We start from the raw sequence: 22,555 nt of genomic DNA on the forward strand, positions 1-22,555 counted from the left end.
CTAACCCCGGAGGCGGGACCGTCCCGCCTGCCCCTCGCGGAGAGGTCGATGCGCGAGTCCATCTGCGGGAGGGGCGGTCCCTCCGGCGGGACGCGGGCCAATGGGAGGCGGCACCGCCCCTGGCCGCCGCCAGCGCCGCGGAGCGGGCCGGGGCCGGCGCGGGGGAGGCGCCGCCGCCGCGGGGGCCGGAGCGGGCCGAGCCGCCGCGCCCGCTCCATGGAGGCCGCGGCCGAGGCCCCGGGGGGGCCCGCGGCGCTCAGCTGCTTCTCCTACAACCAGGACTGCACGTAAGCGGGGCGGGCACCGCGGGGAGGGGGGCGACGGCAGCGCGGCGGCGGCCGGGCGGGGCTGGCCCGGCCCCACGGTGCCCCACGGCCCGGAGTGGGGCTGGTCCCGCAGCCGTCACGGGGCATGACAGCTCGGAGCGGGGCTGGCCCTACAGAGACGACCCCCGTGGGACACCCCCCCCACGGGTCCGGCTCCGTGGGGCCCTGGGCGAAGCTCCCCGCGGCCCAAACGGGGCCAGCCCTGTGGGATCCGCCAGCCCCACAAGGCCCTACCCCGCTCTTTGGGGGCACCTGGCTCTCGATGGCCATCCTCAAATGCCCCCAGGTTAGGTCTCTGGGAGCCCAAGGGAGGCAGCAAATTCAGAGGACTCACTGGGTTTTGTTTTTTTTTTTTACCTCCCCAGCAGTTTGGGAAGCTTTTTTGGATGGTCAGAGATCTGGGCTGCTGACCTGGGCTGCGGCCACTTTGTAGGTGGCAGAGTTGCCCAGGGCTCCATGCCAAGAGGAGCCTCCAGGCTCTTGGTGAGCAGCCTGTGCCAAAGTATGGCCCCACCACCACCTCAAGACAACAGGGGGTTTCCTTGGGGCCTCTCGCCCTTACACCGTTGCTAACCTGTGGTTTAGCTGCTTCAAAACCAGTCATTTAAGAACCATTTCCAAGTGGGACAATAAACATCCTGAAGCAGTGAGCTACACACGGTGTCTGGCAGTCATAGCCCAGAGCCAAGATCAGTCCAGATTATGGGATAAGACAAGAATCACAGATACCCGTCTCACACCTGGAAATATCATTACCTTTGCAGCACTGCTTTACATTTGCTGTGTCTAAACAAAGAGTGCTCTGATGGGTGGCAACGTGCGGGTGACGTGAACCTGCTGGCCACCGCCGCCAGCACAAACACTGTGTGTTGGTATTCTGGGCTGGCTGCTGATTTAAGACCTAGATGTTGCTGCTTACTATATCTGGAACTGAGCAGAGCCAGCACTTGGCATGGCCACGCCTTGCGCTACATGCCTGCGCCCGCTGCCACTAGTGAGAGCAAAGCTTCCACAGCCCTCACAAATCAGTGTGTCAATGTAGCTGGATCAGCTCCTGGCTTAGGAAACAGCCCCCTTTTATGTCCCAAAGGTCCCATCTGCAGCTTCCCGGCTAGAGATATGCCTGTTTGTTCCTCCAGCAGCCACAGGACCATATGAATGGATGACAGTTTGCTGTCTCACAGGGATACTTGCCTTCTGTAGGCTGCAGTAACCTCAGATGGAAAGCCAGATTCTTGTGTTTGTTACTTTATATGCTTTAGGTTGAGAGTGGAAACTGAAATTGTGCCTTCACAGATCACTGTACCAGGAACTACCCATTTCCCCTACCTGCAGGGACTCTATCGCCTGGAGGCCTTCAGATCTGAACTAGCAGGTTTTTGTCTTGTCTTTGCAGCTCCCTGGCAATTGGAACCACAACTGGATACAGGCTTTTCTCCTTAAGTTCTGTAGAGCAACTGGACCAGGTCCACGAAAGCAGTAAGTCTCCTGTTTCACTGCAATGGAATATTGGCTGACAGACTTTACCTGTATTAGTGCGCTTCAGTCTGCCTCAAGGGAGCGATTCTGCTCACTGCTGATGCAGAGATGGCATCTGTTTCTGGTGTACCCATACCAGGAGAGGAACATCTCTGGTTATTGCCCTGTGCACAGCAGCCTTTAGAGTGAGCTACAGCCTTGGAGAAGCTTCTGAACAGTCATCAGTACTTCAAAGTTGAAGGACTCAAGTTTAGAGTCCAGCTTTTTTCACTGCTGTCACTCTGACAGCAGCAGTTTATCCTGCAAACCAGCATTCAGAGGTAGTTTACCACTAGCATGTTCCAGATACATGGACAGGAGACCACAGACTCCCAGCACAGATGCTGGGTAACTTGCAGGCCAATATGGTATTTACAAGCAAGATGTTTTTAACAGGTTTCCCATGCAAGAAGGTCATTCACAGCAGGCTTTCCGCTATTAGCTCAGAGCAGCATGCAATGCACTTAACAGCCTGAAACAAGTCAGGCCTCATGGAGCATGTACTCTAGTCCAGTTCAGGCTATGGCCAGAAGCGTTTCAGCTGAGATGCACTAAAGATACACCTCACAGCTGGGATAGGCTAGTCTTTCTCCACTGGCTACAGAAAGAGCCTCACAACCAGACATAGCTGCATCATCTGGAGCAAAGTCCAGGCTCCTTTCCTCTTTGTCCCACAGAGTAACTGAGCTGCTATACAGCAGCAAGCCATAGACTTATATTAAGAAGTATTTAGGAGTTTGGATTGCCCCCAGAGTCAGGCCAAAGAGAAACAGATCCCTGCTGGTGACATGCTCAAGGTGATGGGCCAAGACATGAGTAGTCCCACATCATGGCTGTGGAGCAGTCCTTGTACCTCCGATACAGCACAGCCCAAGCACTGAGCACTATTCAGGGCTACCTACACTAGAAGTCACAGTCCCTAATGATTTAGGTACAGGTCCACAAGGGCCATTGTAATGGTGCCTTCTCAACACAACAGGAGTCATCCCAGACATAGTCTCTACAAGATATACCACACCACTGTTCACCACAGCCATGCTAAAGCTCTCTAGAGACCACAACCCCAGTAACAGGGAGGGCTTAAACACATCAGCCTTCCCTAAGGAGGCTGGGAGAAATCAGGCACCATGCAGGATAAACAGTGAGTTACACACAGCTTGTTCCTTACCTCAACAAGCCCCAGCTTCCTCACTCCCTCCAGGAAAGTCCCTGACCAACTTGGGTGAGCTCCTCCTTTTTATATCTGCTTCCCAAGGATTAGCTTCAGCTGGAGGGCCCAAGGATAAGCTTCAGCTGGAGGGCCCTGCCCAGGAGAGGCACAAGGGCACTGTCAAAGGAGGCTGGCTTAAATTCTGCCTTCAGGGGAAGGTTCATTAACCCCTTCCTGCTCTGACCTAAATGCTTTGTGCCAGGTATGAGAAATTTTTAACAAAAGCAGATGTTGAACACCGTAGCACTGAGCGTTCCAACCCGATTCCCTCTTGAGTTGAGTCTTACTTGTTGCTGCAATCAAATCAACCATAAGCCAAGCTAAAGACTCTCTCTTGCTTTCCTTCTGTGCCCAGATGAAATCCCAGATGTTTACATCGTGGAGCGTCTGTTCTCCAGCAGCCTTGTGGTTGTGGTCAGTCATGCCAAACCACAGCAAATGAATGTCTACCACTTCAAGAAAGGGACAGAGATCTGCAACTATAGCTATTCCAGTAACATACTGTCCATCCGACTGAATCGTCAGGTGAGAGGCTGGGGAAAGGGGTTAGCCAGACTTGTCCCACTCTGGCTTTTTGCTGGTGTTGACTTTCCAGCTGGGACCCCGCTGCCTAGCAGAGCAGTGGCAGCCTGGGTAGGTTTGCATGGAGACTGTGAAGTGGGACTGGACGGGGAGGTACCTGTCCTCTCCTACCAGCTCCGCTTCAGGCTTAGCGACCTCTGACAGAGGAGCAGGATAGCTGTGGATATCATCTGCCGCAACTGTTTGCTTCAGTAAAATGAAGCTAAGTCCTTATTTTTGTGCCAATTACACAAAGGGTTTTTGTTGTCTGCCTTCTTGCCTAGTCAGCGCGCAGCTCTGCCAAAAAAACACCTTTTCATCTTTCTCCCTCCCTTGGATTCTACATCCTGACTTCAGGCCCACCTCTGCCATCTTGGTTGCAAATGAGACCTTCAAAGTTGGTAACAAAACCCAGGAGTAACTTGAACTCCATGGATGAGGTGAAAGGCTGCTTCTCAAGTACTGCTAGCACCCTTGTTTTATTTTTAAAGGTATAGAAAACATTCGGGCCACTTCGAAGAAGGCTTTTAGAGTGTTATTCTCTGAACTGACACAGCCTTATGCAGCCCTGAGCCCTTTTGGAGGATTTTAAGTCATCTTTTCTTTTTGTCCATAATTATTTTCAAAGTATATGCCGTAAGAAGCAGAGGACACTTTACAATGAAGAAATAAGCAGTCTGTGTAATTGTATATAATCAGCCTCTCCTCAGTTAGCAACAGTGAGTCCTGCAGTAAGGCTCTCCCATAAGCAAACTCCGGGTTGAGTTTCCAGTAAAGCTGTGTTTGACCAGAAGTTCCTGTACTACAATTAAATCTGTCCTAAATTGATTTTTTTCACTTAAACTTACAATGGAGCTGGCAAAATAAGGACTTCCTTTGAATTGCAGATAGATATATGTGTATAAAAATAAACTGGGAGGTTCTGCTTAGCAGCTCTAGGAGATTAGTGTGAGAATAAAATAAGTTCAGGCTTTTCCCCATATGCTGCTCTGGAGATTGCCTGAAGATGATGCATAGGCCCAGCCTTGCATCTGCGTTCCTTGGCTGCTTTATGAGCTTGGGTTCAAATCCTAGGCTGAGCTCATCCTCTAGCCATAACACAGACACACCTGGAGAAATTTGAAGATGCTACAGATACTTGGGTAGATAGAAGAGAAATCACTGTTTCAGTCTGCGTTCAAGATTTAAACTGGCGGCAGTCAGATTCTGCAGGTGCTGTGACATTTGAACCCCTTGCCTGGGCTTCTGTATGACAGTTGTACTTCATTAAAAGTCCATAGAAGGCCAAATCCCATACAAGACGTTAACACAGGAAAATGGTGGCAAATAAAACAGGAACAGGTCTCAAACAAATGGTGCATGTTTCGATTTGATCTCTCTGTGAAGAAGTCCTTGTTGTGCAAACAAGCAAGTCCCTCAGCTGTTGTTGATCCATGGGAATTCTTTGTTCCAAGCTCCATCATAACTCTTTAAGTGTGTTAAGGTAGATCGTGATTTGTCTCAAAGTGGGGCATAAGGCCGTGCTGTGGGACTGGCGAGAAGCTCTCCTGTAACCTCCCTGGGATTTCATTCACTGCTGAAACCCTGCTGAGCTCTTTGGAGAGATTTGATACGTTTTTCTGGCTGTGTCCATACCCAGCACATTTAAGTCCTCAACATACAACTCGGTTATCTAACCTGATTCGTGTCAAACTGAAGTACTAAAGAAAAATACTGGTGAGCAGTAACATTTTGTACAAGACCCAGTGCCTTGAACCGTGTGTAGCAATGACAGCACCAGGCACCTTCTCTGAGGCTCCGTCTGTGTGCACAGTGAGGATAAAACCCATTCCTCATCTCAGCAGGGTTTGCACTGACATTAGCATGGGCTACAGGGCTGCATGGAGGGCAGGAGGCAGAGAACCAGCCCTCTCCAACTCGTGGTGAGCTTGTCCAAGCCTCCTTCGCCTGTTCACCTCCCACTCCCATCACTTTCCTGGATTTTGTCCCTGTCGGTGCCAGCATCTCTTGCTGCAGCTCTTGGCTGCTGCTTTGCCATCATCTGGAAACCTCCCTTCACCTGTACATCAACAGCAGTGCGTTTTGCAGTTCTGGGAAAGCACATGGTGGCTTTGCCGAAATCAGCTGTATAAATATTACTCTGACGGTCTCTGCTAGCAAGTTGATGGCTGTTACTGTAGAAAACGCAAAGTCTTCCTGGAAATGCAAAATGGCTCTGACACAGCCCCAGATGCTGTGGTTAGCAGGAATAGAAGTGGGAAAGAGTTTGATCCGAGAGTAATGGTGGAGCAAGGCAAAGATTTTCTAATGTGGGTGTTTCAAGTTAGTGACTAAGCTCCACATTTAGATACTAAATAAGTGGCCTCATTTCTAAAGAGGTGGAGGCTTCCTGTACATGGATTCGGGTGCTCCAACTTCAGGAGCCTGGATGGAGTCTGGCCTTACGTTTTTATTGGGAGGTTTTCAGTGCTTCTGGACACTTGGCACTAACGTAGGTGGAGCTGTGTGCTCGCTGGACTTAGAAAGCACAACCCTTCAGCCAGATCCAAAGCCTGGTCCCAAAAAAAGCCTCTATGCAAAATGCCTCCGTGGTAACACGTAGAGATCTGGACCGAGCTGAGACACAAAGCTGAGTGGTCACGGAGATGGTGGCCCAGTGCTAAGGTTACAGCATTAGGCTTCTTTTTTCCTTTCTGCCTTTCTTCCCCATCGCTTGGCAGCTCCTCTCTTAGCAGCTGCCTCTAGGCTGGGTGGGTGGGTGGGTGTTCCTGACAAGTTCGGTAGAAGAAGGTACAAGCACATGAACTTGGAAATACCCTACCCATCTGCCAAGACGGTGTAAATGTGACTGTCCCTGAACAAATGTTTCCCAGCCCAGTTTTTATGCAGTTCTGCAGGGCACATAAAGCAGAGTCTTGCTGCTGATGTTGAATGGGAAAAGAAACATTAATCTGCTGAACAGATGCATTAGGTTTAGCAGCAGTGGGAGGCCCATCACCTAAATGTTCGCTCCCAAATCGGGAAAAAGTTAGGGCAAGGGGCACGTAGTCCCATCTGTAGGCATACTGACAAGCAGGATTGGCAGCCTCTCTGCTGCCTGGTCTTTATGATCAAAAAGTAATTTGCTAGGAAAAGAACTGCAGAGAAGAGTTGGGATAGGAAAGGATGGCAATCAAGGCCCCGCAGCTAGGGTATAACCCTGATGTGTCTTCCTGTTCCTGGGGTCTGGGGATGTGGAAGATCAGCTCTTAGGGTAGCAGAGAAGTCATGATGTTTTAGCTGCTTTCTAAAGCAAGACCAGATGCAGGCAGCTCTCAAAAGCAGTCATACAAAATCAAAGGTTGTCCAGTGAGAGGGGATGGAGAAGCAGAAGAGATCATGTTCCTGTTACGTTTCAGTGCGTGAGAAATTCCTATTGATTTTTTCTAACAGTGAAGATTTGGGTGTGAACTGTGGGAGCAGCAGACAGAGGCACCGTGCCCATGCTGGTGAGGTTCTGTGCATGTCCCTTGTGTCCTTGCAGAGGCTGGTTGTTTGCCTGGAGGAGTCAATTTACATCCATAACATTAAGGACATGAAGCTTTTGAAGACTATTCTGGATACGCCTCTGAATACAACAGGTAAGCACAGAAAAACTGTGTGAAAGGGAGAGATCAGCTCTGCAGGAGCTTTGTAGAGCCACAACACTCATGTTAGAATTTAAACCAGCCTGTGGTTTGTGTATCCTAATTCAGCATTGGGGAGACAGAAATGCATGGAGGCAATCAGTCGGGCTTGGGAGAGCAGAAACCCTGCTCTGTCCTGAGCAAATGTGTCAAAGGAGAGCAGAAATGGTCAGCGTGGTTTGACTTCACCTCCCAGGTTCGGTCCCTTCCTGTCCTCGCGCGAGATGTCCGTGCAGCTCACAGCTTCCTGCAGTGTGCCTTTATTCTCTTTCACAAGCGGAAAGCCGTAAGGCAGGCCAGGACCGCAAGTTTCCCTCCACATATAAGACAACTTGAAATTCTTCCTCCGGGGCTCCCTGCCCTTCCTTCACCATGCCCTGCGTCAGAGAGTCCCGTGGCGTTTTTGCTCTCCGGACAAAGGAGCCCCGCTTCCCTGCGCTGCCGGCATGAGTCAGCTCTGCAGCGTCACGCCGTGCTGCAGAGCTCGGCACTCCCTCCAGACCTGCGGTTAACCCAGGTTCTCTTTTGGCCATGGACATGCACTGCTCCGCTAAGGTAGCAAGCTCCTGTGATTACTTATGGGCTTGGGGTCAGCTCCCAAAGTGATTAGCACTGTGAAGATCACCCGGGGCAGAAAATGCAGCCAGGCATAGCGCTAATTCTCTGCCAGGGAGTTCCCAGGAGCCGGGGCTGCCACCTGATATTATTCCATATATGCTGCAAACCCAAGGGGCAGGGCAGGTGGCTGCAGAACAGATCCTCTCTGTGTAGCGTAGGGTGAATCCGGCTTTGCTGCTCATGGGAGAGGAGCTATTTTTAGCCACGGAGAGGGGAACTTGGCGGAGCGCCTGCGGCAGCGCTGCCATGCGTTGCTGTGATATCCCGGTCGGGCGCAGGCTGCAGCATCGTTTCACGGGTGGTTGGTCGGGAAGTTGCTGATGTGCTCATGCCTGGCTGCTGGGCTTTCAAGGGACGCTCTTCTGACGGCTCCCCTGACCTACTTCAGGTTTCAACAGATGGCCTCTCCATGTGGATTAAATATACTAAATACTGCCAATATAATTAAAGTTTAAAACCTTCCCGAGAAAGCCCAGCAGCGACAGGAAGGGCAGAGATACCCAGGCCTGAAGCTGTTCTGCAGTGGGGCTGAATGATCAGGTCATGGTTTAAGAGCAACAGCAATCAGCGCTCGCTGGGCCAGGACTAGGCTGCTGTGGATCACAGGACTTCATATGGGCTTAATTTTTTTAAAATCCTTTAACCGCAGCAGCTGTCATTGAAATGAGCTGAGCGACCAGCGCTGTGCCACGCGTGCTCCCTTTGTCCCTGGACCATCTGCTTTGGTCCCAAGCCTGACCCCGAGGACAGCGTGTCCAGGAGGCTGAGGCAGTCCAGCCTCACCACTCTTTACACAACCCTTTTTGGAGTGGGGATCTGTGCCAGGGGAGTGTAGGAGCACACAGCAAGTGTGCCACCTCCCCAAAGTGTGCGCCCTGGGCACGGTAACACGAGCACGCTGAGGACTGGGATTTGCTGCACACCCACCGGCCAGTCGCAGTGAGCTCTCTGGCTGTTCCTGGCCAGGACCTGGCTCCCGGTCCAGCCTCCTCCATGCAGGAGAGGAAAATGCCCATGGTGGGCGAGCCTGTTGTTTTTCATGTGTGCTCAAGCATGTTGTTTTTCATGTGGCTCATGTCAGGGGCAGGATTTGCACTGAGGAGGTCACAGTGCTTGTGGTGACATGCGTGCCACGAGGGCATATCTCAGGGACGACTGCAGCTTTGGAAACCACCTCATGTGGCTCCCCTCAAGCCTGAGATGCGCCTGGACCTGCTGGCTTGGGGGCAAGGCCAGGCTTCTCGGACACAGTAGCATTTTTCCATGCTGCTCGAGGAAGCCACCTGCGATGTGGCATTCCCAGAGCTGCCATCCTGAGCAGCACCAGCCTGCCTCCTCCCTCCTGAGCCTGCCACTGCATGCACCGACCCTCGTCAGGGCTGTGGGGCTGCTGAGAGTAGTAGAGGAGCATCTTCAAAGGCTGCCCGTGTCCCTTGTGATCCTTGTTCTTTGTGCGTCCCTGAGGTCAGCCCAGTACACTTGCGTCTGTGTTTTCCCCTGGCCTGGTTTCCCGTCCGCCTCTCCCAGCCAGGCACGGAGCAGAGGGAGCGGGTGACTCACACCAGCGGCTCAGAGCTTGCTTTGTTTAGCTCGAGTGTTCTCTAGATCCTCCGCTTAGAGAAAGGGCTGTGCTGATCCCCCTGTGCTGCCTGGGCCAGGGGAAGACCATCCTGAAAAGACAGGATGCTCATCACAAGCAAAGTCTCTGGGCTATCTTTGCCTTCCTCCTATCCCATCCCTCCCTCTTTGGGTGCCTTTTAATTGCCTGCACTTTGCTGCTGCTGCACCTCTTCTCCCCGGTGCGTGCAGTCCCTGGCATGATGTAAATGCCTCTGATTGATAGGGAGTGGATCCCTGGGGCCCCTGGCCGATCCTGCAGCTCCTGGCTCTGCTGTGGTCTCTTTGTTTAGTTATAAACAATGACCTAAAACGAGAGCTTCAGCCGATCCTTCCCCGCTGCTGGGCCTGGGCCAGGGCCGTGTCCTGACACGATGGGTTGCACGGCATGTGTGCGCGTGTCCGTGCATATACGTGCAGGCGTCCTGTTTGGGGAGGATGGCAGCATCCCTGGCAGCCTTTAACCTCGCAGCTTCCTCCACACGTGGGATTAGGTGGGACCCCCCGGCGGGGGCCAGGAAGCTCAGGTCGTGCCGAAGCCTTGAGTCGGATTTGGGAGGACTGTGAGCACGTGGACGTGGCGCAGGAAGCAAGTGAGACCCGTTTCTGTGTGTGACAGGATTCACTGGGATAGGTCCTCAGCCAGCGGCAGAAAGGAGAGGCAGGAAGAGATGCTCTTTTCCGAGGTCACCTGGGGGACAGGCGGATGGACGTAACCACACACACATCCATCCATCCATCCATCCCTGTCTCATCCTGTAATTCCTGCTCACTTTGAAAGGTGTGTTTGGGAACCTTTATGCTCATGTTGGCATAAAAACAGATGGCTATTACGGGGAAGAATTCCTCTGTGGTTAAAATTTAGCTAGGTTCAAGTTCCTTGTCAGCCGGAAGCTCCCTGCACAACTGTGGCATTTGCTTTGTCTTCTTCTGCTTCCCTTTTCCGTTCAGAGAAAAAGGAAATGGCACTGTCCAGGCCCACAGCCGCTGCCTTGCCGTGCCAGCCTTCATCTGCCAGGCTTCATACCGGGGCTGTGTCCACGCTGCGCTGCTCATCTGAGCTTCTGACCCGGCACCTACGCCCTGCGCACATCTGGAGGTGCCCAGATGTGCCTGGACATGAGTCCTGTTAGCCCTGAGTCCAAGATGTCCCTTGCTGTGTTTCACGCACCTATTCTTGCCTTCTCAAAGGAGATGATTAAGGGGGAGAAGCCAAGAGCGTGCCCAAAAGCAAGACCTGGGCTCCTTCTGAGCAGGGTTTGGGGAGGACGGTGGCTGGGAGAAGGGAGCCGTACTGTCCCATACCAGCAGGTGTCCCCACGGCCGAGGCATTGCCAGCGCACCGCCGGCCTGCGCCCGGTGCCGGACGCTGCCCCAAAATGAGACAGAGCCTGAACCCCCTGCGGTGTCCATGGCCGCGTTTCTGCTTTCTGTCCTCCACCAACAAACAACCTCAGCTGCGTCCTTCTCGCCTTGCCAGGTCTGTGCGCTCTCTCGATCAACCACGCCAACTCCTACTTGGCTTATCCCGGCAGTGCGACCAGCGGAGAGATCGCGCTTTACGACGGAAATACTTTGGTAAGTGCGAAGCTCGCCCATTTGGATACCGGCAGGGACTGAAAACAAACAGAACCACAGCAAAGCCAACAGGGCCTTTGGGAAGGATGAATAAATACACTCCACCGAGCTAAACTGCAAGGGAATTGCCCAGAGCAGGCACGTTCCCCATCCCCCTTGCTTGGACGCCATGCGAAGCAGACAGCCTCTTTGAGATCAGGACGTCCATCTCCCAGTACGGGATATTAAGGGAAACGTGACCCATTACCCCGCAGCCCAAGGGCCGCTGCCAGGCTGACACAGGGGTTCCTATAGGGGGTTCCTGTAGGAGCTTCAACAGCGTATCCCATGGGAGTGATGTGACCAGGGTGGCTCAGGGAGGGTTGGAGCTGCTCCAGGCGCAGCGCAGGAGCACGCCACGGGCTGGAAGGGATGCCGGACCCGAAGTCATGGAGAGGGAGAGGTGTCCAGAGCCCCCTCAGGAAATCTGTCCCTGGCTGGAAGCAGGGTCATGATTATCTGCTGTTTATGCCAGGGCTTTGGATTACATAAGGCTGTCGCTCTGTACGTGCAGCGGGAGCTGAGGATCTGCAGCAGGGGAGGAGCAGAGCACAAGGGGAAAACATGCTGCTGCTGTGAGAGGTACTAGCGAGGGCCTGGGCTCCCTGCAGGCATCAGGGTGGTGTTGCTGCAGCAGGATTTGCTGTACAGCCGAGCAAATTGCATGGAGGCCAACTCTATCTCTGCACAAAGAAATGCCACGCTTCAGAGAGGACACAGTTGCGATCCCAGAGCCTGGAGAGGCGGGGAGCTGAGGACCTCTGCCCCTGAAATGAGCTTTCTGTAATCACAGTGGCTGTAGTAGGTGGGGAGTGAGCTCAAGGCAGGGCAAAGATAAGAAATGCTGAGGATGTTGAAGGGATACCATAAGTGCGATACGATCCTGCGAACCCATATCGGCAGGCCTGGGTAGGGTGCGAGGCAGGGAATGCCCTGCCCTTAGGCAGTCCGAGGAGCAACGTGTCTCTTTGCACTCACATTACCTTCTGCCCTACAGAAAACAGCCTGCACAATTCCTGCCCATGACGGGCCTCTGGCTGCTCTCGCCTTCAACTCCACTGGCTCGAAGCTGGCAAGTGCTTCTGAAAAAGTGAGTGAGCGCCGCTGCGAGCACCCTCCCTGCTGCCTGTGCTCCCTGCCCGCGGCTGGCAGGGGGGTCCCAGCCAGCTCTGGTGCATCGGCTGCCTGGAGCATGGAGAGCGGGACCTCTGAGCTGCCTGCTCTTAAACACGGCCAACAGAGGAGGGGCACTAAAAGGACTCTGCCTTGTAAGAGGCCAGTGTATTGGGTTCAGATTGACCGCGGCTGGCAAACAGGAGGGGCCTTTGCACGTCCCAAGTTTCTGGGTGTGTCAGAGAAAGGGCTCGCGCTCTTTGCCCTGTTCCTGTGTGATCTTTCATTTGCATTTTTTGCAGGGCACAGTCATTCGTGTATTTTCCATTCCTGGGGGGCAAAAGCTCTATGAATTCCGCCGAGGGATGAAAAGGTCAGTTCATTCTTCTGTCGGTGACAAGTACACAGAGGGCTCCCGGAGCAGAAATGTAAACAGAGGGACAGGGGCAACGTCAGATCCTGGTGGCTTTGGCATCTTTTGCAGAAAGAAAACAAGAGCGAACGTATCAGATAGAAATGTCATTGTGTCAGACAGCCATGCTGCGCCCAGCTGCCTCCGGCAAGTTTAGTGATTCAATTCAGTGTGTCGCAGAACAGGGCGATTGCAGAGAACAGAGGTAGATTCAGTCCATTTACTCTGTCCTTTCTTGTTTCTTACTTGAAATAATGGAGTCCCCAAAGTTATTAGACCAACTCTTGCCCTCTCAAAGGAGGTGCTTTGAAGCTACTAAGTGATTTGCGCAGAGCCCAAGTCTTGATGGCGGGAATGGGCTGTTGCTGCCCTTCTGCAGGCTCCCTCAGATCTTTTCAGTAGATCCATTCCTGACTTTTCCCTCTTCCCCATCCCTGACCTGCCTGTGATTTTACACCCACTTCTGCAAGTACAAAAACTGCCGTGACTGAGACACCCTGGCCCTGCTGAACCTGTGCAGGAGGAGATGCCATATGTATCCCACTATCCAGCGCTTTGGATATCCTCCCTGGCCTTTGCAGTACCAGAAGCTTTAGCTGCTGTAGCGAGGTCGGCACAGATGTTCACTCCACAGACAGCTCTGTGAGCAAGGACATTTGCACCTCTCTGGCTCTTTGTCACTACCTTGAGGCTACCCCAGCTCTGCTGAGCCAAGGGATTAGGGAAATGCTGGTCAGTCAGCCCACAGGCTCGGCAGCAGCCAGGCAGGGTGCTCCTCACTGTGTATGGGTCTCCTTCCTCCACGTCCTCTTCTCTGTGAGCAAAACCAAGCAGTTCCCCTTGAACAGTATGCCATGAAGTGACCAGTCCTGTTTTTGCTTGGTCTTAGGTATGTGAACATCAGCTCTCTGGTCTTCAGCATGGATTCCCAGTTCCTCTGTGCTTCCAGCAACACGGAGACCGTGCACATCTTTAAACTGGAGCATCTCACTGACAGGTGAGGGGCTTAGCCTGGGTTAACCTGCCTGCCCCAGGGGTGTCTCTGCTTCAAAGGTCTGCCTTTACACAGCTGGCCTCCATTTCCTCACCACGTACTCTCCATGAGCAGTACCAGCTGCAATCTGTCTCTTCGGCTTTGTGTCCTGAGGGACTCACTCCTTGGAAAAGCTACACACCACATCCCTGCCGTCAGCCTCTCCAGGCCTGCTCTGGGTTTATTAGCTGCCACTGTTCCCTGCCTCCTTCCCATGTGTCCAGCTAGGCTGGTGCACAATGTGTGCAGGTGCTCCAAAGAAAGCCTTCGCGTATCTGAGATCAGGATCATTTTGTCCGTTCCTGATCTGTTTTGTCATGCTGATTGCGGTAGCCCCACTGATGCTGCTTTGTGACCCCCTCAGCCGGCCAGAAGAGCCTCCAACCTGGAGCGGTTACATGGGAAAGATGTTCCAGGCTGCTACCAACTACCTCCCTGCTCAGGTATCAGGCATGATGAACCAGGATCGAGCCTTTGCCACTGTCCGCCTGAACATCTCCGGACAAAGGAACATCTGTGCCCTCTCCACGTATGTATTGACATCTGCATCCCCTCTGCCACGCCAGCCCATGAGCAGACACAACTATCTCTGCAGAACACCACCACTGTGGCCCCTTATCTTTGCAGGGGCCTGCAGAGCACGCAGCGTGGGTGCGTGCTGTATCTGTGTGCGAGTGCAGACGTGTTTGGACTCATGATGCTTTTCTCATTAGGATTCAGAAGCTGCCTCGACTGTTGGTGACTACGTCAGATGGACATCTCTATATCTATAACTTGGACCCGCAAGATGGAGGGGAGTGTGTCTTAATTAAGAAACACAGGTAACTATACCTCCAGACACATCTGATACAGAGGCTGATCTTTTAAAAAATTAAACGAAATTTCACCTGAAGTCACAAAATGGAGCTGTAGGAGCAAGAACATTAGAACTGACTTTGTGATTTTAGCTGCCTGATCCGACAGACGTGGGTGGGAACCACGTCAGCAGGCAGGGACGTGGGGTTTCTTGCAGAAGAAACCAGAGACATCTCAGATCCCTAGGCAGTTGTGGGACATCTCAGCTTAGACAGCAGAGGTGGGCAGACTGTGCCTTAGGAGATGCCTCCAGCAGCGGAGCGCTGACCACCACGGTGGCAGGAGAGCAGAGCACCTTCTCCAGGCGTGAGTGGGTGCCGGAGAGCTGACTTTGGGGGTAGGATGGTGCAGAGCGACGCTGGGAGCTGCTGTTAACAAAAACCCGCACAGATGCACGCCTGCAGGCACGCAGTGCCAAAGCAGAGTCTTCTGTGCTGCTGTTCAGTTTGTATGCAAATTTGGTAACCCCACACACACATCTGGGCTACTTGGCTCCAGATGTGAAGCCTTTGGGGTGGGGTGCGATGTAACATGTGCTCTAAGCCAGGAGGTGGCTGACAGCCAGGAAAATGCCAGCAGTTTTTTGAAAAGCTACAAAACAACGGCACTTCAAAGCTGCGCTGTCCAGCGTGCTCCGGCCGCCCCGCCGCCTTCAGACACCGCTGACGCCCGCCTGCTCCCGTCCGGAAGCAGCCGTCCGGAGCTGGCGGGCCAGCTTTGTATGTGGGTTCCTCTTAGCATCAGAGGACTGAAAAGGGCCCTTGGGTCATGAGTTACGTTACATCATACTATATCTCTGCTCAAACTCCATCCTAAACTAGCCAGCGCTGCTTTTCCCATCTAGTCCGCTCCTGTTGGAAGCCCTTCGGAGCCCCCTCTGTGATTAGAAACACTGTTTGCCTTTGTAACCTAAAGCTTTTGTGGTCAATCTGTTCCCTTCTATTCTTGTGCCAGCATTGTCCTCTAGCTGAAGTAGTGCTTTCCCTATCTTCTGCTTCCCCCTCTGCTTTACTTGTAGAGCACAATGCTCTCCTCCTCTGCAGCGCTGTTAGGGCTGCAGGCAGTGCCTGGATGCAGTGATGCGGATGGGTGATGTGGTTCAAGCAGACGTGGGTGCATGTGTTTGTCTTAGCCGGTGCTGGGGGAGGAACGGTTGGGATGAGAACTAACTCTTCTCCCCTCTCTTGCTCCTCTACGATTAGTCTGCTTGGCTCAGGAAAGATGGAGGAGAACACAGAAAATGACCTTCAGCCTCCATTACCTCAATCTTATGCAGCAACTGTAGCCAGACAAAGTACAGTGCCTTCAACTTCGACCATGCCAGGTAAGCATCATGTCTGCCCCTCCTCAGGCAGAAGCAAGAAAGCCACGTGGGGCAAAGCGGAAAGTCGCCCAACTTCCAAGGGTTCAACCAGAAACACCACTTGTGCAATGCAGACTGGGGCAGCAGGACTCTCTGGAGCTCACCTGGTTCATCCCCTGCCCCAAAAACAGGCCAGGCGTTTTCTGCTCTGCTTCCCGGGACCCCTTGCCAGCGCTTCTCCTCCTTGTGCAGAGCTGTACCACCAACGGGCCCGCCGGCAGAGCAGTAACCACATCCGAGCTTCACAGTTTGTCAGACAGCAGCTGCTGCCAGGCTGGTTTCCAGGAGTTGAAACCATGGGTATAGAAGTCGGATTTCACTATTTTTGTGGCAAGATCGCTACAGATTCTCCCAAACCTGTTACACCTTACCCTAACGATGCTAGCACTAAATTGTTGCAGGAGAAGACCGGGTGACTATCTCATTATATTCCCGAGTCTAAAGGTCCACATACAGATGTGGATCTTATTCTGAAATTGGTGCTTACATTCATGGTGGGAGGAGGAAAGCTTCTGCCACAGGAGCTAGCCATGTAGTCCATTCCCTAATCTGTAGCGTCGATGAGATACTTTCTCTTCCGCACTCCCCCAGAGCTCTGCCAAAAAGCCAGAGAAAGCAGCTCTGTGCTAAAAAGGTGATAAAATAGTGTCTCCGCTATTTGTTTCCAGCCTCCTTCCATCCATTTATCCGTAACGTTTTGTATTTTTACTCGGACAGGTTATTCAGAGGATGGTGGTGCCCTGCGAGGAGAGGTTATCCCAGAGCATGAGTTTGCAACTGGACCAGTGTGTCTTGATGACGAGAATGAGTTTCCTCCTGTGAGCATTCGGGACCCCTAAAACTGCAATTCAGCCCTCATGCTAAGAAGAAAGTATTAACCTCTTACAGAAGAGATACTGTTGCCCCCACCTTGTCCCAGCTCACTGTGAAGCCTAAAATAACTAATTAAGGTATAGGGACAGTGCCAGGAAAAGTACACCCCCACTAAATGGCAGCTAGGGATGGGGCAAAGATGATCAAACCTAATCATTAGAGATGGATCTGAACAAACTAGTCGAATGAAGTGCAGATGCAGAATGACGTTCAGATCCAGATCTGACCTTTGTGCCTTGTGCAGATTTCTAGTATTACCAGGAATAGCTTTAATTTGAACAATACCATCATTTAGAAATAAAAACTTAATACTCCCTGTTGCATTTACAGTCAGTTGTATTAGTTTATGGAATGCAACTGGGACATGCCTGAACCTCACCAGTCTCTTCATTTCCAAGCTAACTGAAAAGGAAACTCCTTTTCCGAGTACAAAGATGAAAGGCATAGCAGAGTTTTAAACCGTTTTATGATTTTTATACGCACTTTCTCAGTTACCATTGGAAGAAGATACTGGCTTTTTAAAATCTAACTTAAGCCTGGCAGTGTCTCTCCTGCTCCTCTTCCTATTACAGACGCATGTATTATGTTAAGTATCTAACCCCTAAATGGACCGATGTTGGTACTGTGCTATGATCTGGTTGTAATCAGCAGTGTCTTCATCATAGTAATGCATTAATACAGCAGAATATTGTAATGGATTTCAAGTTGTAGACTTGGCAGACTTTTGAATCCCTTACTCCGTTTTTACATATCCTGCTGTTGGAGTTTTGCCTGAAAAGGAGGAAGTAAAAACTTTATCGGGATCCCAGGATTTGTTCTATATGCTGAGGCTGACCTCTGTGAGGCACTTTCCTATTAACTGATGCAAAGTGTTATTTAGATAAAAGATGACTGGCTCATGACTCCCTTTGAAACAACACTGCCTAAATCCAACTCCAGTTGCGTAAAGCTTAGACCAATTCTCTTTTGTTACCTGTAACATAACCTGCTGCAAACTGAGAACAAGAGTTTTCTAGTTGCCCGACTCCACTACCCAAGAAGGATATTTAAAATGTCTCCCCTCTGGCCAAAGTCGTGTGGCCATGGAGAAGCTGGTGGCCCAGGCCCCTGGAACGAGCAGCAGGGCCAGAGAGAAATCCTTTGCTTCCTTCTGGTGAACCTGCTCTTGACCATGTGGTTTTGGGGACAGGCAAATGCCAGCAAGCAGGAATCACGCTGCTCCTGAATAAGCCTTCCTGCTGGGACTATGCTGTATAAAAGCAGCCCCAAACCCCTGCTGTACAACAGCAGGCGCTTTATTAAATGAACTTTGATCTCTCAAAATCCTGTGCTGCAATTAACCTGACAGAGCAACTTACATGTGTAATGTTAGGGAGGAGGTGGTGTGGGAGGGAAGGCGCTTTCCAAAAATACTCCCTGACACGGTGGCTTAGCAATTGGAGCTTCCAGATAAAGTCTCTGCAGCTAGGACTTTGGTTTTGCCCCTCCGTTGCTGACAGTAATGTGTTTTGCATCTGGTCTACCAGCTAGTGCGGCGCTAGCTCCCACTGCGTTAGTGCATACGGAGAGTTGGTCGGGATGTTTTGATGCTCTGAATTTCACTGAACTTCGCTGTTTTCTCAGCGCGGAGATGTTCGGTCTCAATGACGTGTTCAAGGGGGGTTTCAGGCATCAGTCACTTCTGTGCGGAGAAGGAGGGAGAGAAAACCTGACCTTATCCAACAAAAATGTTTTGACAGCATTCTGCTTTGCGGAAACATGGGAAGGGTTTTGTTTGTTTTCCAGTGTGCAACAAAAAGACATTTAAAAACCTCAAAACTTGTGACAAAATGGAATATTCACCCGCAGCCCACGCCACGAGTATGGCTTTGAACTTAGGCATACTTTTGGAGAAACAGCAGTGCTCAGACCCAGCAGTTCCTCTCCATTTTGAAACATCTTGCCTTCCCCTGACCTCAAGCAAGACTTCAGAGGCTCAGCTGTTAAGAGTGAGGAAAAGCAGCTTCAGTCTAACATAAAATCTGTTGCTGATTGTCGAAAACTGACTCTTCATTAAACAGAAGGAGGGACAGATCAGAGAAGAGATGAGAAGCCCAAGGAGGGCTCAAAAAAATGGCCTCAACAAGAGCGAATGTGGATGTTGCTATTGATTGTGCCAGGACTGCTGAAGGATCCTGCGGCAAGAGGTTAAACAAGCTCAATTACGTCTCTTGCTTGCGTTGATGGGGTGGATTAAGCGCTTTCAGGTCTGCTGTTGATCTTACGTAGAAGGGACTCGGGCGTTATTGAGATGGACAGCAGGCTAAAGCCTCAGGTGAGGAGAAGGTGCCGTGCTTGTGACATGCTGGGAGGAGGCTGCGTCGCCCTTGCTCTGCGTGGTCAGAAGGCTTTGCGGCATAGGAAGAGCAAACCCAGCTCCGGCTGCAAATGGTTGCAGGGATTACAGCTGTTTTCTGGTTACCTGCCCGAGCAGGTGCCACTTTTCTGTGGGTTTATCAGTGTCAGTGAGGTTGCCAGCAGTGTCGGGAGCTGTTGGTGTGTGCTTCAGGTCAGGCAGGGCACCGCTTGGCCAGCTCCACTTTCGGGAGCCACCGTAGCGGCTCTCCCCGCCAAGGCATGGTCAGAACAGTTTTGGGGTAGTGCTGTGAGGTTTGACAAAAGAAATCCTACAGGATTCAGCAAGCAAGATGGCCTGTGTGGACCTGAGGAATGCAACCAGGGGCCGTCTTAAAACTTCTGGGATTCAGTAGGAAAGGTGATTTCTTCCAACAGATTGCTCGGTGCTTTTCCAGGCATACATGATCCGTCCTGCATTTGGCTGGATGCTGAAGCTTGTCAGCTTCGGGACCAGAGTTGATGTGAAGGCTTTATCAGGAGAGCCATTTCATTAAGTCAGGCTAGATTGTATACAGCAGTCAGCTCTTCAAAGAGAGCTTCCCCTCACTGATACACAGATAGTCTTTAAAAACATCTCTTTCACATCGACTTTTGGCTACCTCCAAAACTGTTTGGGCAGCCTGCCTGTGGCTCCTGCCCGCTGCATTGGTTATAGGGTGCACAGGGCGGAACGAAAACTCTTCCCCCCCCAGCAGTGAGCAGCAGCCGTCAGCAGCTCCTCGCTGCAGCTCCCACCCCTGCCTGCTCCATGGACGGACGGGCAGGAGCACGAGCTCCAGCAGCCCCCGGCACCGCGGCCACCCTCGACAGCACGACGTCCCCACCCCGGCAGCGCTGCTGTCTGCAGGGGGGGAGAAATCAGTGCCCCTGCGTGGGGCCCGCACACATCTCCGCTGCTTCAAATCACGGATCTTAATACAAGCAACCAGGTTGCAGATGCATCTTCGGCTCCGTGGGACCGCTATTTGCCCAAGTTCCTCCTTGCTGTTTGCTGGATGGTGCTTCACTCGCTCTGTTGCGCGGATATGTGACACTAATGATTTTAAGTGATTTTTTTTTTTTAACAGCTGGCTGTTAGCAGAGGAAAGGCCGTAGATTTTGCAGTGAAGCTCTACTAGTAATCGTGGTTCACGGGGGATGAGCAAGTTTGGCAGAACTTGACTGGCCTCTTCTTCCTCACAGCAGCTCCTGCCCCAGCAGCTCAGACAGGCATTTTGGGCAGCTGGGGCTCGCAGGATTAAGCCCAGCTTGTCAGTACATTATCTGAGGTCCCTTGGGAAATGTGCAACCCAGTGCCGATGTCTTGTGCCTCAAAACTGGGCAAGCGATGGTCCTGAAGCCCATGGAGAGACGGATCCCAGGAGGAGGAGCTGGCGCAGACCCTCCTGCAGCTGGGGCTGTGGGGATTGCATCCGTACTGCTGGGAGACGCAGGTCACGTCTGGCAAGGCTGGAGCTGATCAAGGGGAGATCCGTGCCTTGGCTCGTGGTTGGTGTCCGCAGAGGCACCCGCCTCGGGTGCTGCAGCAGCCCCGCAGCTCTGCCCAAGCCTCATCCAGAAGCAGGGGCACATCTTACCCCAGGGTCTCCAGCCTCGTCCCGTGGCACGAGTAGGTGATGTGAAGTGGTTCAGGGTCCTCGCTGCTGCCTGTTCTTCTATGCGCCTGCTTTACTCTTTCACTCAAAGGTTTTGCTGATACTTAGGCTAGGCTTCCCCTCACCTAATCCAGTCTAACATGTAGGTCTTTAACTCTGGGCTCCATCTGGAGACCCCGGAGAGAGACGGTGATGCCTGGCACACACCTTTCCCCTCCTGCCATGCCAAGAGCTGAACCTTTTGGGAGGACTTAGTGAGGCAAACGGACTTCACCCCCAGTAACTGAACTCCTGCAAGCATGGCTGTGCTCAGCCCAATGCCAGCCAGAGGCAAGACACACTTATCACCAAGCCAGATGGTTCCTGTTCCCAGGACTGTAAATGTGGGGAGGGGGAGAGTAAATAAATAAACTGCTCCCAAATCTGCCTTTGAATGGAAAGTAAAACACTGCAGGACATCCCTCCCCCTTCTCCTCCCATATGCGTAAAACCAACACCCTGTTGCTGGGAAAAGTAAGGCCGTTCTGTTTTGATTTTGGTAGATAATCTTGTGCCGTGGAGGTCAGCCGGGCAAAGCGAAGAGGTCATGATGAGAAGCAAACATCCGCGCTTAGGACAGCTGCTGGGAAGTGCTTTGGAAAAGCCAGGAATTTCGAAGAACAGATTTGTGAGTCCCCAAGACGAGAAAAAAAAAATCCGAGGTGGGCCACTGCTTTTTCCTACGGTATGTTTAAGTGAATGCCTGGCCCCGCTAGCCCCTTGTTTTAATTCATGTCTGGGTGGGGTGACAATGTACTGTATGCACATCGCTATATTTAACAAACTATATGGTAGAACCACAATGTAAATGCTAATTTAATCGGATTTGTATGTAACCAGAATTTTATATACCTGTTTGTCCCTTTTCTAATTTATGCTGTTTTATGTGTATAAATGTACTTATAGGAAGATATATTAAACTTATGTCTTTGTACAGTATATACATACTATTTTACCCAGGCAAAGTATTTTTGCAGTGATATTAGAGAAGATGCCATTTGCTATGTTGAAAGACAGAATAAAGTCACGGTCTGTCCCTGGCAGCTCGCTGCCCGAGCTCCTGCTGTTCTTTGTGGGGCCCTAAAGATGTCAGTCTTGATTAAGTTTTATGAGTGGGAGAGTGGGAGAGTGGGTTTGGGGGGGCTGGTGCGAGGATGGCTGCTCCCACCCACCCCGACCCACCTGGCCAAGTCCACACAAGTCCCCTTACAGCTTGTCCAAAGAAAGATCTGAGTGCGTAAATCAGAGTCCAAAATCGTTTCAGAAAACCCTCACTCAGCTGCTGAGAAAACCCAGTGGTTTCTTAAGTTTCAGTTGCACCTTCGATTTTGCCTTTGCAGCTCCCCAGGCCTTTGCATCTGCCCAGAAATGGCCCTATAAGAGCTGTTTCGCCCCGTCTGCGCCCCTGGCATCGCATTGGGATCGGCAGGAGCAGCTTCTCTGCCTGGAGCCCTGATCTGCTGGGAGACCTCGGCGCAGGGACCTCTCCCTGACCTCCCTAAAAAAAAATGCAGTTACACCATCGGCCTTCCCAGGCTGAGTTGATGGGGAGCAGCTACCCCAGTTCTGCACTGCAAACCTCCCCCCTACACCTTCCCAAAAAAAGCCTTTTCCAACCACTGGGACTTGGGTCCTTGTCTCAGCGCAATCCCTGACCTCCGCTGTGGCAGTGCAAGGCAGCCGCAGGACAAGCCGAGCATCCTGTCCACGAGGAGGGCGGCAGTCCGAGAGAGAGAGCCCAGG

General features: G+C 52.0%; 1 protein-coding gene across 2 annotated transcripts; it reads left to right on the forward strand.

Moving 5' to 3' along the window:
* Positions 1-203: 203 nt before the first annotated feature.
* Positions 204-21,862, forward strand: WIPI1 (WD repeat domain, phosphoinositide interacting 1). Of its 2 annotated transcripts, none has more exons than XR_007767509.1 (13): positions 204-287; positions 1,723-1,805; positions 3,410-3,579; positions 7,139-7,235; positions 10,996-11,093; positions 12,130-12,222; positions 12,548-12,618; positions 13,547-13,654; positions 14,055-14,219; positions 14,404-14,511; positions 15,748-15,869; positions 16,626-16,858; positions 21,316-21,359. XR_007767509.1 is itself a non-coding variant. In XM_050908345.1 (13 exons), exons 1-13 carry the CDS (start codon positions 217-219, stop codon positions 21,361-21,363), a joined length of 1,335 nt encoding a protein of 444 aa, XP_050764302.1. In that variant the 5' UTR covers positions 204-216; the 3' UTR covers positions 21,364-21,862. The 2 variants fall into 2 exon arrangements, 1 of the variants encoding a protein (XP_050764302.1); XM_050908345.1 differs by having other exon boundaries at positions 16,626-16,726; positions 21,316-21,862.
* The last annotated feature ends 693 nt before the right edge of the window (positions 21,863-22,555 follow it).

The sequence above is a fragment of the Gymnogyps californianus genome, chromosome 19, assembly GCF_018139145.2.
Source record: "Gymnogyps californianus isolate 813 chromosome 19, ASM1813914v2, whole genome shotgun sequence".
NCBI classification, from domain to species: Eukaryota; Metazoa; Chordata; class Aves; order Accipitriformes; family Cathartidae; genus Gymnogyps; species Gymnogyps californianus.